A 17,160-nucleotide genomic window follows, 5' to 3' on the forward strand; every position below is an offset into this window, starting at 1 on the left:
GGATCGCAGTGATGAACGCGAAGTTAACGGCAGAGCACAGGAAGCTTTTCAGCGTTACGGGGGTACCGTAACACTTCCTGTACTGCCGTGTCCATTCCGCCACCACCACGCCCCCCCAGCCCCGCCCCGCGCCACAGGCAGCAGCGGAAGTTGCCGGAGTTGGGTGAGGAGCGAAGCGGAAGGAGACGGAATTTGCCGAGGGTGGGGTGTCCGACGGTGGCCGAGAAGGCGCCGGGAGAACGGCGGAAATTGCCGAGTTCCTTCGTTCGCCGACAATCTGACGGAAGTCCCCGAAGCGGCTAGTCCCGAAGATTGCCGAACGCGCGCGTCGCAGAGCGACGCACGTCGCCGAGGCTGCCCGCTCCGGAGATTACCGAAGGAGGCTTCGGGGAGCGGCGGAAAGGCCCGAGGCCGCCGCCGTAGAGGCCCAGGCGGACGGCAGCCCCTGCAGCGGCGGGGAAGGCCGAGGCGCCTCCGCCGCCCGTCCCGCGCCAGGTAGCGGCGGACGTCCGCGGCAGGGACGGCGGCGCCGTTTTCCCGGTGCCCTTGACGGGCTCGGCGGCGGGCCGGGGTCTGCCCGGCGAGCAGCGGCGGAGGCGCCTCCAAGGTGACCCCCGCCGCGGGCCTTGCCCTCGGCCCCGGCGCTGTGGCGGAGAGCCCCGCCGGCGGGGCCGGGGACGGCGGGCCCGCCGCCGAGCTGCGCCGTCTGGCGAGGCCCCCGGCGCCGTCCCTGCGGGAGCGGGGCCCGGGGGGGACGGGGCGGGCAGGCGCCCGGCGGGGTGGTCCGCTGCAGGCGGAGAGCCCGCTTGGCTCCTGGCTGCAGCCGCCCCGCGGGACGGCGGCGAAGCGCGTGGGGGGTGTGTGGCTGTGGGGGGCTGAGGGGGGGGGGGTGTGTGTGTGCGTGTGCGCAGGTTTGCGTGCGTTCGTAAACACGGACCGGTTGCAGCGGAGCTGCCACCCGTTCTCTGGGGCTGCTCGCCCTTCGTCCGTGCTCCTGGCAGCTCTTGCAGAGTCAGTGGCTTGAGCTGGGCTGCCAGCTGTTTATCAGCGTGACGTTCACCATTTTTAACGTAAGGTGGCATACGTACGTACGAAGTATAGGTAGTTAGAAGAAGAGAACCGTATCTTGCAGTTTCAGAACGTAGCTTCTTATTCTCTTATAACTCTGCGCACGTAGGTGCGTACGTGCTTTTTTGTAACTGGTATAGAAGTTTTTACTCTGCCTGTTTAAAACCTATCGGCAAACGCTTGAACTGATGAACGCTTTGTGCTGTTTCCTCTCTTGCCAAAGCACCATGCTTCGACTACCTGCTGTCCGCAGGACCTTAGCTGGGGTCGCCCAGTCCTCCAGAGTGTGTGGTAAGTGTCTCTAGTTCGTGCGTGTGTGTATGGGGATAAAATTCATGTATGTGTCATTAACGTACTGAAGGGCATGTACGCGTGCGTTGTTCACAGCTCTGGAATTCTATGTCGTGCTGTATCTAGAACTGGGGTTCTATCAGTACTGTATAACTGTAAGATAAGGAGTATGGGATTTGATGGTTTGCATCTAGCAGTAACTGGAAGTTTTTGCTTTCTTTTTCCACGACTCTCAGGGCGTACAACTGCGACAGCAGCCAGCAACCAAATAGAGGTTTTTGTGGATGGGCATCCTGTATTGGTGAACCCAGGAACCACAGTACTTCAGGTGCGGGGAGTGGCATGCTGAATTTTTCTTGGACTCCCCGTTGTGCTTCTTGCCAGCACGTTCTATTCTATATGGCAAAAAAAAAAACAAACCAAAAAACAACCCCAAACCCTTTACGTTGTTTCTTGCAATTCTTTAGGGGTGTTTTCACTGACTGTGATGCAATTTCATGTGGCAGAAATCCTTTGGGGAGTTCAGTGTTTGAAAAAGAAGCATCTGCCATGATTGTCTGAAAGAAGATGCATGCAGCATCAATCCTGACTAAAAACCTATGCAATGCAATAACAGGCACTGATAAATTCTAGTTGAAATTCTAGCTCTGAACTCTATGTGACCTGGTCGTCTTTTAGAACCTGTTAATTTTGTATCTTACTAAAGCAGTGTCTCTGGTAAATGAGGCATTGTCTCCTTTTGGTTATTAGTTCTTATGATTCAGAATGCTGATCCTTCATTGCTTTTATTCATCTTGGTGTGGGAAGAAATAGAATCTGGATCTCCCAGCCTGTACTCAGCGTTGTTGCTTTCCAGGCCAAAATTTCACGTAGATCTTTTTCCAGTCTAACTTCTTTTTAAGAAGCCATTAAATGGGGATGTGGTACAGTGAGTTAGAACATTAAAGCACATAGTGTTTATTTAAAAAGTATATCCCTCATTCTTTGGATACAAGTTACAAATTTATTTAGGCATTAGAATACCCTCAGCAGGAGTCTAGTGTAAAATTTTCTTAAATGCTATTTTTTATTAGCTTTTTAGTTTTGCTTACATGTGATAATTTGTTGCAGAAATCATGAGTAAAATTAGATCTTGTTAGTTCATTTTTATTGAATTTAGTGGTATTTCTTCTGGCTGGCATAGCTAGTGCTATAGCGTAGATCCCATCAGCCATGGGGATTTTACGCAGGAAAGGCTGTCTTTATCTGTTCTCTGGAAATTTGTCATCTCTCTCTCCTCTTAACTCTTCTTCAGACATGTCATGGAAGTATGTTTCCTTGAGTTTGGGGTTCTACTGAAGTTGAAGTTTGACTATGCTCCAGTACCTTTATAGAGAGTATCCATGTTGTTGAATTATCAGAAATCATTATGCCCATTGTTGTTTCCTTTATATTTTTCAAATGTTCCTTTTAAGCACTTTTCTTTAAATAGTGCATATGTACTTTAAAAAGATATTTGTATTGCTAGTGTCCTATCTATTAGAGAGGATTCTCTCTATTCTTGGAGGAAAGAATGAAAGAGAGGTCAGTTCTCATTTCCTCAGTTAGGTACAAATTTTGGAAAAAAGATATTTGTGATTGATAACCTGACATGTTTCTGCCTGATAACAAATTTTTATTTATGGTCACTTCTTAAGATGAAAGGTCAAATGTGCTATATTCCTGAGCACTAACACTGTTACTCTTTGAAAAACTGAATAATGTTTTATGAGGTGAAACTGAAAGGTCTAACTAAAATTTAATTTTCCTTTGTTTCTTATTCTTTATAGGCCTGTGAAAAGGCTGGAATTCAGATACCTCGTTTTTGTTACCACGATCGTCTCTCGGTTGCTGGAAACTGTAGGATGTGTCTTGTGGAAATAGAGAAAGCCCCAAAGGTATTGTGTGTGTTTCATAGGAATAGCAATTTTATGCTGTGCTTAGGGCCTAGTTTAAAATCTTGTAAGTAACTGTTTGTACTATTGGTAGCACACAAATTGTCATTCAGCTGCTCAGAGCAGTTTTTTCCCTTCTCCCCACTGGACCACAGTGATTGCCTATGGATCAAAGTCAGTTCTTGGGTTCTTACGGGTTATCTTGCTGCTGGACATGAGCATTAGATAGCTGTGTGTTTTCAGTCAGATATATCTTTGTTCTGTAATTCAGCCTTCAGCCGCACATTTTCAGCTGATATGACACAAATGGTAAACTTCAGATACTGTATGATTCAGCTGTAGGATCAGTGTCTGCAGGTTTGTTCTAGCTAAGTAGAGATTGTAGTTACTTATTAGTTTATATTTTAATGCATTATGTATCATTGATGTCTGTTGCAAAATGATAGTTGACTTCAGGATGGAACGCTGTCTTCATTGCCTTATATCTGTTACAACTGACTTTCTTCTTGCTGTAACTGCTTGAATTGAAACCCGAAAGTGTAAAATTTTTAACTTTAAATCATAACTAATTTAACCTTTTTTATAGCAGATTATTAATAAATATGGTTTCTAGTGACTTTATTGGTTAGACTTTCTTCTTTTTTTTCCTTGCAGATACCTTTTTATTTCTACAACACGTTAAATTAATAACAGATGCCTATGTAAGAGTTTGGGGGGAGGGAGAGGTTGGGGGTTGTGCCCACATTGAGGAGAAATATGCTGTGTTCATGCTTGCTTTTTATGATTATTGTAGCCAGTTGCTGCTTGTGCCATGCCAGTTATGAAGGGCTGGAACATACTGACAAACTCTGAGAAGTCCAGGAAAGCAAGGTGCCTTTCTTTTAGCCTCCTATAGCTGATTAGTTTTACTAGCTGCTAAATGATGTAAAATTGATTTGAACTTTAATTCCTGAACCCAACAGAGAGGGTGTAATGGAGTTCCTGTTGGCAAATCACCCACTGGACTGTCCTATCTGTGATCAGGGTGGAGAATGTGATCTACAGGTACAACATCCAATTAAATTGTGTATGTATTAATACTATTGTCTTAGGTGAAATTGTGCTTTCCAGCAGCCTGGATATGTCTGTTTTCTGTTGTCTGTTCTAGGATCAATCAATGATGTTTGGCAGTGATAGGAGTAGATTTAGAGAGGGAAAACGTGCTGTGGAGGACAAGAACATTGGCCCATTAGTCAAAACAATCATGACACGGTGTATACAGTGCACTCGATGTATCAGGTAATGTCCTTTATTTTTCACTGGAGAGACTACTGAGCAGGCATATTTATATCAGTTTGTTACTTGTAAAAGAAACTCCATGAGGGGCAGTCAATTTTTTAAAATTTCTTTTCTGACTGTACTGAGGAATTTTGTTTCTGGTAGGGACTGATAGTTTACCAGAGCTACCAGACAGCTGTCATACAGGAAATAGAGAGAGATGGCCAAAACGTGAAAGTCTACAGGGCAGAACTGGTCCTGTGGTGTTAGTGCCAGAATGGATTTAAAAATATTGACTTCCTCAGGTATGGTTGCAAGATGTATTTATTTTTGACAACCTCTAGTAGTTATGTTTATGCTGTTCTGTAGTCCTGAGATTCAGTACCAGCGTACTTGAGCCAGATGGAGAAGAATACAATATACCCGCCTAGTTCTAGAAATAACTTGTTAGTTAGGACTGATCTTGGATGCAGACTGTGAAATTCAATGAGCACTGAACTGCTCTGGTTTTTGATTTAACTCCCACCTAGTTTTTGTAGCCCCATCTGAATGAAATTCTGGAGATGTATAATCCTGTATGTGGTGGCACTGACTAATGCATCTAAACAATTGTTTTCTTCTTTCAGGTGTATGAACTAAGGCTAATGTTTTATCTTAAGAAAATGAGATAAGGGCTGAAAAATGTGCTCTGTTGCTATTGTACATTCCAGATTTGTTTTTCATTCTTTTTGCATCTGCCAGGTTTGCTAGTGAGGTTGCAGGGGTAGATGACTTGGGAACGACTGGAAGAGGAAACGATATGCAAGTTGGTACTTACGTTGAAAAAATGTTCATGTCCGAGTTATCAGGAAATATTATTGACATCTGCCCAGTTGGTGCTCTTACCTCCAAGCCATATGCCTTTACTGCACGCCCATGGGAGACAAGGTATGTATCTTAACTCATACTGAAGATGCAGCTTTCTCTGTCATACACTTTATCTTGCGTCTATCTATGATACCAAGGGTTTTCTCTGATTTTCATTCTCTGCATTTTTATTGTAGACTTTTCTGTAGACTGAATCTAAGATAAATTCTGTTATTTACTCACAGCTTATTCAAGAAAGGAAGAATGTTATAGTTTGTAGACTATTCTTCCCTTATTTTTACTCTAAAATGTTTTGGACTTCTAGGTTGTGCTGATTGCTTAGTAAAAACAATGTGTATGAAGGAAAATTCACATTCATTAACTCAGTAATTGTTGAGGATCTTGCTTAAAATAATGTTGTGAAACCAAGCTCTTACATGCATATCTAAAGCTAAACCTACAGCACTTTGTTGTTCTTGTTTTGTTTGTTACGCAGTCTGTGGCTGCTTGTATATAGAACACTGCAAATGGTTTATTTGTTTTTCTACACAGGAAGGTAGAGTCAATTGATGTTCTTGATGCAGTTGGAAGCAACATCATAGTGAGCACGAGAACTGGAGAAGTGATGAGAATTTTGCCAAGGCTGCATGAAGATATCAACGAGGAATGGATATCTGACAAAACAAGGTCTGTGGGAGGTGTTTGAACCCATGTGTACCTTTACGCACACATTAAAGGCACGCTTTGTGGAACCAAAAATGTGGATGGTAGCACTGACTTCTGGATTCCACTGTTAATATTGTAAAGCTATAGTGAAGAATAACTGGTAAAACATGTTTTTAATACTGTAACTGAAGCTACTGAGTTTTCTAATGTTTTCATTTTTGTAGCTTTTTTTAACAGTAACTTTTTGATTTGTATTGTGGATTTTTTTTGCTTGTTTTTGAGAAGGAAAAGTTAAACTTTCAGGGGAAATATTTCATGTGTTTCTCTTTTCTAATTGTTGCAAGTTGTTAAAAAACCTCAGTCGTAGAAAATATTTAGTATACACAATTATCTTTGTCTTTGCTCTTTCATAATATTAGTGGTGTTCACTTAGGTTTGCTTATGATGGTCTGAAGCGTCAGAGACTTACTCAGCCAATGATCAAAAATGAGAAAGGACTGTTTGTTTATGCCTCATGGGAGGATGTATTAACTCGTGTTGCTGGTGTGGTAAGAACAATTTTCAATATGTAGTGTAAAATTAATTTCTAAAGCTGGACATACTACAATGAATAAAATGAAAGCAGTTATATAGAAAAGAGCTTTTTTCTTTAAGGTTAGAAGGGAGCATTTGACTTCTAATCCATTGTATTTCCACTTAAACTTCTTTTGAGTATTATTTCCTGTTTAATGGATTAGACCATCTCAAGAACTTTGTCTTATCATGATTTCATTTGGGACATTGGGAGAGAAATTACTTTTATTTAAATAGGAAACTAAACTGTTCCTTCAGAAATTTAGGAGGAAGCAACTTCCCTCAATTACTCTGATCTATCTGAAGACTTTAAATTTATATAATCTGTGCTATTGCCACTTTTGCCATCAAAGCCATTAATTCTGTATTACTTATATCTGAATTTTGCTTGCCTCAGTGCTTTCTCTGTGTGGTGATTGATTCTGCTGCTCAAATGAAGTGCTGCATGACTGCTTTGGATTTTGATTAAAAATTTTATGTGGGATGAAGTAGAATTGAGTAAGTGTAATTGAACTTTCCTCAAGGATGTTTTTACCCATGGTACAGTAGCAGGGTTTGTTAAGAAAGCTATTGCTTCTCAGATAATGCCTTTGAGTTGAGTTTACTACCCGAGCTTGGGTTATGGAAGTTTGTATTCTGTCTGGACTCTAGCTTCATTAAAATAAAAGCATTCACCGATCTTTCTCTCCTCACCACACCAATTGAGAATTAGCCACATCTGAGCAATAACTCAAGTGGGAGAGACCTGCACAGAATAGAGAGCTGTACTTTGCTTATCATGATTTTTGAAGGAGCTGGAGTTGCTGCCTTGCAGAAGTCAGACACTGCTGATCAGTTTGTGCTACTCCAGGCCACCGGTTGCATTGCTGGCTTTGGCACATCCTAACGTTACAAACGTTTACCTGGGCCAAATGGGAATTTATTTAAATGGTTTCTTTTGCTTATGTTTATACTTTCTCCAGCTACAGGCTGTCAAAGGTAAGGAAGTAGCGGCAATTGTAGGAGGACTGGTGGATGCAGAAGCGCTAATAGCTCTGAAAGACCTCCTGAATAGAGTAAACTGTGATACGCTCTGCACGGAAGAGGTCTTCCCTACTGCCGGAGCTGGGTAAGAGTTCAGGCAAAGTTTGTCTATAATTAGTATGTTAATAGACTTATGGAAAGATTCTGAAATGACCAAGGATAGCAATTGCTGATGCATTAGCAGGTTTTGTTTGAATTTACAATATTCATTTATAGAGAGTATTTATGGATCGTGAGTTGATACATAGCGACTACGACAGCAAGGGTTGCACACTTCACTATGTTCAGGCTGCTGCAGTTTAACAGTAGGCTACTGAAAGCCAGCTACACTCTGTTGTAAGTTGGATAATTTAGTCTATTTCTATTTGTGTCGTGAAAACTATAGTACAATTATGACCTTGTAAACTGTGTAATAGTAATAGTAGATGAAGTTTGTGAAGGCTGTCAATAACTGGAACTGTGGGAAATAGCCACATTGCAATTCCTTCAATATTTTGCTGTCTCTCATATTCATGAAAGGGAGAAGCTCTTTTTATTTGGGTTAGTAATTCGGCTTGAGAAATCTCTTCTTTCCCTTTTTCTTCTTGAGATGAAAAAACATTTTGAGCATCTAGAATCTTTACTATATCTTTATTCCTTCCCTTTACTGAATTCTCATCCTCTTTCTTTCTTATATCATTTTGTTATAGCACAGATTTACGCTCTAACTACCTGCTTAATACCAAGATTGCCGGAGTGGAGGAGGCAGATGTCCTGCTTCTGGTTGGCACTAATCCACGCTTTGAGGCACCACTTTTCAATGCTAGAATTCGAAAGAGGTTTGTATTCCTTGGTGGTAAATAAGCATGCAGATCCATCTGGATTTGATACAATGCTCAGGTGGAGCTGTAGGCAGTAAGTTGAGAGCGTTCATTCAGATGGTCTCAGTGGATTTAGTTCACCTTTTAGTAAAGGGAATGGTGATATATGTATAGAAAAAGGGGGGGGTCTCTTCTCCCTGTAGTGTATAGCTATGTTTTGTTCATTCTCACTTTGACATTTTACATAAGTTCATATACTCAGACATTTATCCCTTTGTTACATTACACAGACACCTCAGATTTTCTGTCTTACAGAAGTTTGTTAAAGCATATTCATTAAAGAATTAATTTCAGCATCAGTTTGCTGGTTTTTGTATTGTCGTTGTAAAAAATCAGACTTGCTGATTTTAGAAGCAGTCATTCAAGTAATGTGGCTTTCCCAAACTTTTGAACGTAGCTAATTGAACTTTAACAAGATATTTCAGCAGGAGACAACTGAGGTTTATAAAAGCCCTGTCCTTCCTAATGCTGGGTTCTTCCAAAATACATAATTTCAAACAATAGTAGCCTTAAAATTTTGAGAGGAAAAAATGCAATGAAATTTATGAATTATTCATATATTTTTTATAAGTCTGTGCTATAAGAAACTGCAAAAAAGGAAAAATTTCTAACCAGCTAAATTTTTCTGTTTATCTAAGAAACAGTGGATTTCTAAAACCATAAGCACTGTCAAATTCAGAATTTTTTCTTCCTACAAATGACTTTAACTTCAGTTCTGAAGTACTTAAGAGTTAAGTCAAGCTAAAGAAAATAGTAGCTGTAGGTATGGGGTGTTTTTTGTTTTGTTTTGTTTGTCTTTGCCTAACACTGGAAAAAGTGGTTTAAAGCTGTAGCACCTCATTTTGTGCAACCTTTTTTTCCACTGAATTGGCAAAAGTTTGAGGGGAGGAGGGAAATGAATTATGAACTTTTCATGTAAGGTGTGTTGCTGCACTGGTCCCAGAATGTATGTAGAGAAAAGGCCTTCTAAAAAACCCTTAAACTTGCTTAACAGTCAGAATAATGCTAAACCGCATGTTACCAAAGCAATGAACGCTGTTTAAATTCCTTTGAAAGAATTTGCATCCTATTTCAAGTTATTGCTAAAATTATAATTAGTGGCTTTGGTTGAGTAAAACTCTGTATTTCTTTGATTTTTATAAAATGTTTGCTGTGTTTTCAGCTGGCTTCACAATGACTTGCAAGTGGCCCTTGTTGGCTCTCCTGTGAATTTGACCTACACGTATGATCATCTAGGAGAGTCCCCACAGATACTCGAGGATATTGCTTCTGGAAAACATGCATTCTCCAAGGTACACACAACCTAAGAGCGTGACTGTTAAATTTCAGATGTATTGAATAATAATCTGAATTCCCCACAAAGACAGATTTGAAGAGAAGTACTATGTTTTATATGGGGTTATTGGCTTTTAATCAAATGCAGAGATGAGGTAATGATTAGTATGCACCAAGTCTGTGTGAACTGTTTAATATATTCAGGTGTGTAAAACTTCGCAGTACAGGAAACTCCTGGAATATTTCTTGATATAAACCAGGCTGTTTCAGCTGCTGCTGTTTCCACTTAAATGTCTGGTTATCAAGAGTATAGTTCTGTATTGACAGGATAGTGTACTGCTTTTAGCAGTTTCTCTTGGCTTTATCTCTAAATGAAACAAAGACCATTTCAGAACTGTAGCTTTGCATGAAAGACTTATGTAGAAATTATGGAGTTTATTACATTGTGTGTATCAAGAATTGTCTTCAGAGCTGTGAAATTAATTTCTTGATTCTTTACTTGCACAGGTCCTCGACCAGGCCAGAAAGCCAATGGTGGTGGTAGGTAGTGCAGCACTGCAGCGCAGTGACGGAGCAGCTATCCATGCTGCCGTTTCCACCATTGCACAAAATGCCAGGACTAAGAGCGGTGTTGGTTCTGATTGGAAAGTCATGAACATCCTCCACAGGTTTGCTTTAAAGCGTTTTTGGGAGCCGCTTTTGTTCACGCTGGGCCTACACAAGTTACCACACTGTATCTATGCGGATTTCTTTATGTACACACAAGGGGCTTATCAGGTTAGAACCTGTAGGGAATATAAAAAATGGAAGTACAAAATAGCAGAAACTTCATAATAAAAATGTATTCCTTGACCTGGCAAACTTTTCAGGCTCTCCATGCAATTTTGCTATTCTGTTATATTTAAGTGTAGAATTTAAAGTTTAAATTTACAGGTATAGAACACAAGAGAGCTTAATAACATAACACAGTGCTCAGTAGAATGCACAGCAGACCAGTGTCACTTGCTAAATGATTGCTTTTTAGCTAGGGGAAGAAAAACAAACAAAATGGCAAAAGTATTTAAATAAAATGGTTTCTTATAATATTCCTTTTACTGTACTTTTAAGTGAACAGTTAATAGAAAAGCTTCAAAGCTTTTCATTTTAGGGCTTTTGATCTTAGTTATTCAGTTTATTGGGATATTACTCCTTTTAATAGGCAAGCTTCTCTTGGGACAGTCCTTTCCCACTCTCTTTCTAAAACTCCATTTGTCAAATTGACAATCTCTGTAAAGGAAAAATAATTTCAGCAAATGTAGTGGCACTCAGATTCAGAGAATCAACAAAGTCCTTCTGCCAAAAGCAGCTTCAGTGATGTAAAACTAGTATAGCAAGAGCAGGGCTTGGTCCTCTGAAGGAAACTTGAATATAAAATCCTGCTGTTGAAACTAAAAGATTTAATACCAAAACACTGATGAGTTAAAGAACACTCATGATACCTTTTTCACATGTGGTTTGGCAGTCTTTCATGCTACCAACTTTCATGCTTTTGGTACACCATCCTCTCTACCTTAAGTGTAAACAGCAACTTAACTTACTGGAACCTATATGTCTGACTAGGTCAGACAAACACGAGTAACATTGAAAGATCTGTACGGAGAGAATCTTTTTTTCGTTTAAATATAATTGTAAGTCTGGCACCTGATTATGCAGGATTATGCAAAATTGTTTCTTTGGAAAAGAAAAAGACTGCCAGAAAATGAGAATGATTATTTCATTCTTTTAAAAGTATTTTTATTTATGAATAAATGAATAGTGTTGAAATAGTGGTCTTAAGTCTTAGATGCTTCAGAGTAGCTGACAGTCCAGTAACTGGTCTTTCATCTTCCACATGAGTGCCTTAAATTAAAGGCCTGTTGAGTTCAATGCATAGCTGAAATGTCATCTGGAACATCAAGGTTCACAAGTGAGTTGCCTGCCCGTAGGCCCTTACCCGGAATGTCCGCCTTTATTTTGCTATCCCATCTTAAACAGGTGAGGTACCCCGTGAAAACTTCAAATGGCATTAGTTTTTGTCAAAATGGAAAACCAGCCTGATATTCTGTCAAATACTCTGTCAAAATTTTCAGCTGCCTTTATGCTTCATTTTTGTCCTGTTACCGTTAGACACATCTTACGTACCTCTTAAATGTTTAGTTAAAAAAAGAAGTTAGGTCTGTTTTGATGGGAGAGGGAGAATTCTGAAATAACTTGAAGTTGTAATGTGTTTGTTCCTACAGGGTTGCAAGCCAGGTAGCTGCTTTGGATCTGGGTTTCAAACCAGGAGTGGAGGCAATTAGGAAAAATCTTCCCAAAGTATTGTATCTCTTGGGAGCAGATTCGGGTTGTATAACACGTCAGGATTTGCCAAAGGATTGTTTTATCATCTATCAAGGTACTTAGTAGATGTAAATGAAGAAATGTTGCTATCTAATAGATGGAGAGAAAGCCTAAACAGTGGCATATTCTTACAAACATACCTGACCCTCTGATAAATTCTAGCCTTTATTTTCTGCCAAGAAATGGAACTTCCAACACATAACTGAGATACTGGTAACCTATTCCTTAGGTACAACTGAGAAACTGTTGATGAGTAATAAGGGAATATAAACCAGTCTGGTCTTCTGGAGCATAGCTTCAAACCTGGCAGACAAAACAACGTTGGTTCCCAACTGTTCTGTCATAACAAAACATGGTCTTAGCCTAATTCACTAAGCATCCTTGTTCCAGGAGCTCCCCAAAGCTGAGTGGCTATAGAGACTGAACTACCATTTACTACTGCTTGTAGTCCATTCATTCTCCCCAAAGTATTAGCCAAGACAGACCTCAGAACAGTCAGTGTAATAGGTTTTATATTACTGGTTAAGTGAACCTTAGAAACTCCTTTTTTCTGGGAACACAGAAATTCTGTATTGTGTTAGTAAAACATTTATTTTGATTTTTACTTACTTATGTCTTACATTGTTGTATACTGTTTCCTCCTTCTATGTATTTAGGACATCATGGGGATGTGGGAGCTCCCATGGCTGATGTTATTCTCCCAGGAGCAGCATATACAGAGAAGGCAGCCACATATGTGAATACGGAGGGTAGGGCCCAGCAGACAAGAGTAGCAGTGACACCTCCTGGGATGGCGAGGGAAGACTGGAGAATTATTAGAGCTGTGTCTGAGGTACTGTTGCTGTTATAGATTGCTTCTAATAAAAGTATACTGAGAGGTTGAGTTGCTTATATATTGAAAGTGTTTCCAAAAAGGAGGTACATTTTCAGGAAAATACATGACCGTAGTCTTAAGAAGTAATGTTTTGTATTGAATCCTTTGTTAATTCTGGGAGTTAAATCATATTGTTTTCCTTTTGAGGATAGCACTAATATTGTAGCTGCTGTGTGCTATTGGAACACATAATAGGTGAAGCTCTGTCTGCAAATTCTGCTCGTCTTCATGAAGCGCTTTAGCAGAAACTGGTGGGAAGATGCACTTTGTTGCTTTTTAGAAATAAAACAACATGAACTCTGAGGACAGGATCTGGTATCATTAGATAAGTTCAAGTATGTGCTTACTAGTCACTGGGAACAAGATGCATTGAGAATTGCATCAACTTTTATGTCATTTGGTGGTAAGCTAGGGAAAGTACAAGTGACATCTGTATGGAAAAAGAAAAGTACTTCTCGTCTTTTATTTTTTTCATTTGTAGAGCAAACAGGACAGCCTAGTTTTTTGTTTTTTTTTTTTTTAACATGGGGTTAACTCTAGGCATCAGAAGTCCAACAGAATACTGTGACTTTGCTTCTGTTTGTATATTATAATTGCCTGTGTTTTCAGGAGTGCAGATTTTTCCTGGTTTTACTTTAGGTGTGTTAATGGATTGGTAATCTAAACCACTATGTATTAAATCCCTAGACTTGATGTCATTTCTTTCTGTGAATCTCTTAGTTGGCTGGTATGACCTTGCCTTATGAGAACCTTGATCAAATACGGAAGCGTTTAGAAGAAGTATCTCCTAATCTGGTTCGATACGATGATGTGGAAGAGGCTAACTACTTCAGCCAGGCAAATGAATTGTCAAAGGTAACCAAACCTGAAACATCTGAGCATGATTAGTGCTGTTACATAGCTGGATGCATTTTAAAGAAATAGGTCTCCTTCATATGTAGTACTATGAGCATTCTTTGACCTGCAGTGAATGCAGAATTTACTGAACAAATGCATTGATAATGAGTTCCTATCATAAAGCTGACTTTCTTTTTTTTCCTGCCACAGTTAGTGAAGCAACAGCTTCTTGCTGATCCTCTTGTTCCACCTCAGCTCACAATAAAAGACTTTTATATGACAGGTATGTATAGTATAGCCTTTCCATTCTGAAACCAGCCATACATTTTACTCAGCTTTACAGAAAGATTCTTATGAGGCATATAAAGCTTTCCACTAAAATATATGTAGGATTTGAGTCTTTTGAAGAAACAAAATTTTCCAGTAAAATGATTTGGAAATTGCATAAAGCACACACTATTGGACTGTTTTGTCAACTAAGCCATTTTCTTTTTCCTCTTCGTATGCAGTCCTGTACTAAATCTCTTTTATATTATGTCTGTATAATTTTGAAAATGAACCGTTATAACACACTGACTGGGGTTTTTTGGTGGTGGTTGTTTGTTTTGGGGTTGTTTTTTTGTTTGTTTTTTTCAGATTCAATCAGTAGAGCATCCCAGACAATGGCCAAGTGTGTGAAAGCGGTTGTTGAAGGTGCTCATGCAGTAGAAGAGCCAGCCAGCTGCTAGAGACTAACCAGTCTGCTACCACCTCCATCCAAGTATTTGTTGCAGTTCCCTGCTGTGACCGATATTTTGTTTGTTTGTTTTCAAAATCTATTTGCTAGGTCATTGTATTTTTCTTCATTCACATTTTCATCAGTTCAAATAGTCCCATAACATTTTAGGACTGTTGTGTCTGCGAGACCATGCAGCACTCAACTCGCTGTATGTACCCAGAGGCAGAGTACATGATGATTGTATACAAATAAATTATAATACCAAACAATCCATTACTGATGTAATTCATATAGCTCATGCTGCTTGCATGAAAAGAACTCAGTAAGCAACTCGGACTTAGTAAGTCTTGATTTGCTAGGAACAGGTCTACATGGCAAAAATACTAGGTTGTAACTTCTTCCAGAGTATTCCAGTATCTTAATTTTAAGCACTGGTGAGAGTATGAACGTGCCATTTTTGCACTTTCAGAGCAAGTTGTCACTCTTAAGTCAAACATACCTGCTTTATGTCAGTGTTCAGACCTGCTACTGCTCTAGATATTTGTATGATTCTCCATTTCATTTCAGCTGAGAAACTACTCATGGAGGAAATAAAAATAATTTTCATGGCGTGAAAAAGAAAAGCAGTTTTCACACAGCTTTCTCATATTGAACTGCTTAACAAATTTAGCATAAAGATAAAGGCCTTCAGCAACACCAGTTCAAATACAGAAAAGATCTTGGAATAGTTTCTCTGTGTGCTGATCTTTTCATAGCAAAGTGAGGGAAGGGGTTGTGTGTGGTGGTGTCTTTTTTTTTTTTTTTTTTAAGCTTTAGAATTACTTCAGAACAGCGACTTTGTTATGTTGGTTAATGTATGTTTGGAAGAAGGATAGCTTCCTCTTCAACAGGCTTACTAGAGTAATAAGGTTTAGAATAATCCTTACAGGAATCATGCAAATAGTAACAGTATCATAAAGCCATCACTCCAACTTCATTTTAAAAAAAAAGTTAATTTTGCATGAGGAAAAGCTACATTTTTCAGTGTAGAATAATATTAAGTGCATGACAGTGCTGCTGTAAAAGCCTTAGCTTTGTAAAATTCCTTTTTTCTTCCATGCTTGGAATTTTTCAGTAACAAGCAAGTAATTTTTTAAAAAATTGTTTTCCTTCTGCCCAGGAAGAAAACTCTTCCTGGTTATCCTGGTATAGTCCAGTGTCATTACAGTAGCTGACTAAGTCTTAAATCTTGGACGTTGTTTGACTTCACCTGCCATCTTCCAGTTACTGATGGGGTCAGTTCTCTTGGTGGTACAAAATAAAGACAACTATTCACTTAATTCAAAGGTACTACTATGCATGTTAATGATAGATCTAGAAATACTGTAGTCTGTTTTTAATGTGGCAGTTCACAGGACCCCGTAGCGTGTATGTCCATGTGTGTGACCAAGTAGAGCCTAAAACTTCCATGTTGTCCTTGCAGAACATTACTTCTTTAGGAGGAAGAGGGGTTTATGGCAGGGACATAGCAAAAGAAGAATGTATGTGAGAACATATGCCAAAAGCAAGGCAGTTGGCTTTTCTCACAGATGGTAGGTTTAAGAGGAAAGGGTGTAACTGAATCCTATATTCAGTAAAACATTTGGTTCTCAGGTTCCTAGGATGAAAACCTTTTTTTTTTTCCCTGAAAATCCATGTTGTACAAACACAGAGGAATAATTTCAGCTGTGCAACAAGCCAGTTGTCACTTCTTCAAAATTTATAAAGGTTCAAAAGCTTTAGAGATATTTTTTTTTTCTGTAAATGTTATAGCGTTATTTAACTCTGGGAGCTCTGGCACACAGACTTTTTATTTTTTTGAAAGCTCTGCATCCTTCAGTTAGTGTGTATAGGAGATCCTTATTTCTATTCAAGAAGTGTCTAGCCCTTACCTTGAAAGGCAAACAGGATAAGAAGTACATGTGGTGCTGTCTGTCCTGCTTTTATCCTCTTTCCCACCTAACTAGTCACCAAGTATAGAACTTTTCAGCCAAACTTGGTAATAGCAACAAGGCTCTCTATAAATTTGACTATTGGAAACTAGATAGTAAAGAGATATCAAAATTAGCATTCTTATCAACTGAGTTTACAGTGTAGCCCTTCCCTTATCTCTTCTGTTTGCTCTGGTGGCTGGAGAGTCGGCATGCATGTGGACTTTCACCCAGCTAGTGATAAAAGGATAGTAGGGGTCTGCAAAGGAAGGTAGTTGCTGTAGGCTGGGCAAAGTATTGGAACAAAAATTACAGAAAAAGGGCTATTCATGCAACTTAGTCCTGTTTATTTAAAAAAAGTTTATGGTTAGTGCTACTACTTGCTGGTTCTGAAGCTGCAATCTCGGATTACAGCAGAGCATGCTAAGAAGGCAGCAATGAAGAGCTGGGATGATGGGATGAACATGCTCCCAAGTATTGCTCTTGACTGTTAAAGAGCGAACTTGTTAGCTAGGTGATACATTGCCTGAATGGTCAGTTCTGCTGATGCAGCTCACTTCCAAATGCAGCGTTGGTGGGTGCATTTATCCAGACTGTTGGGGGGTGGGCAGGGTGTTTATTTTACTTTTATTTTAAAGCAAAGACCAGAACT

At 39.6% G+C, this 17,160-nt stretch overlaps 1 protein-coding gene across 1 annotated transcript; it reads left to right on the forward strand.

Moving 5' to 3' along the window:
• Positions 1 to 161: 161 nt before the first annotated feature.
• NDUFS1 (NADH:ubiquinone oxidoreductase core subunit S1) lies at positions 162 to 15,286 on the forward strand. The gene is made up of 19 exons (XM_049807850.1): positions 162 to 495; positions 1,292 to 1,359; positions 1,596 to 1,687; positions 3,168 to 3,275; positions 4,066 to 4,142; positions 4,235 to 4,316; positions 4,420 to 4,550; positions 5,271 to 5,456; positions 5,928 to 6,062; positions 6,475 to 6,589; positions 7,577 to 7,722; positions 8,327 to 8,455; positions 9,660 to 9,789; positions 10,280 to 10,440; positions 12,031 to 12,185; positions 12,787 to 12,962; positions 13,725 to 13,859; positions 14,052 to 14,124; positions 14,478 to 15,286. The coding sequence occupies exons 2-19, from the start codon at positions 1,296 to 1,298 to the stop codon at positions 14,567 to 14,569; spliced, it is 2,187 nt and encodes a 728-aa protein (XP_049663807.1). The 5' UTR covers positions 162 to 495; positions 1,292 to 1,295; the 3' UTR covers positions 14,570 to 15,286.
• The last annotated feature ends 1,874 nt before the right edge of the window (positions 15,287 to 17,160 follow it).

Source organism: Accipiter gentilis, chromosome 1 (assembly GCF_929443795.1).
Source record: "Accipiter gentilis chromosome 1, bAccGen1.1, whole genome shotgun sequence".
Lineage (NCBI taxonomy): Eukaryota > Metazoa > Chordata > Aves > Accipitriformes > Accipitridae > Astur > Astur gentilis.

Bases quoted from the DNA above. Each gene is read 5' to 3' on its own strand.
- NDUFS1 (XM_049807850.1), top strand. From the start codon at position 1,296: ATGCTTCGACTACCTGCTGTCCGCAGGACCTTAGCTGGGGTCGCCCAG. The intron at 4,143-4,234 runs GTGCCTTTCTTT...TGAACCCAACAG, and splicing joins GAGAAGTCCAGGAAAGCAAG to AGAGGGTGTAATGGAGTTCC. The intron at 13,860-14,051 runs GTAACCAAACCT...TTCCTGCCACAG, and splicing joins AGGCAAATGAATTGTCAAAG to TTAGTGAAGCAACAGCTTCT.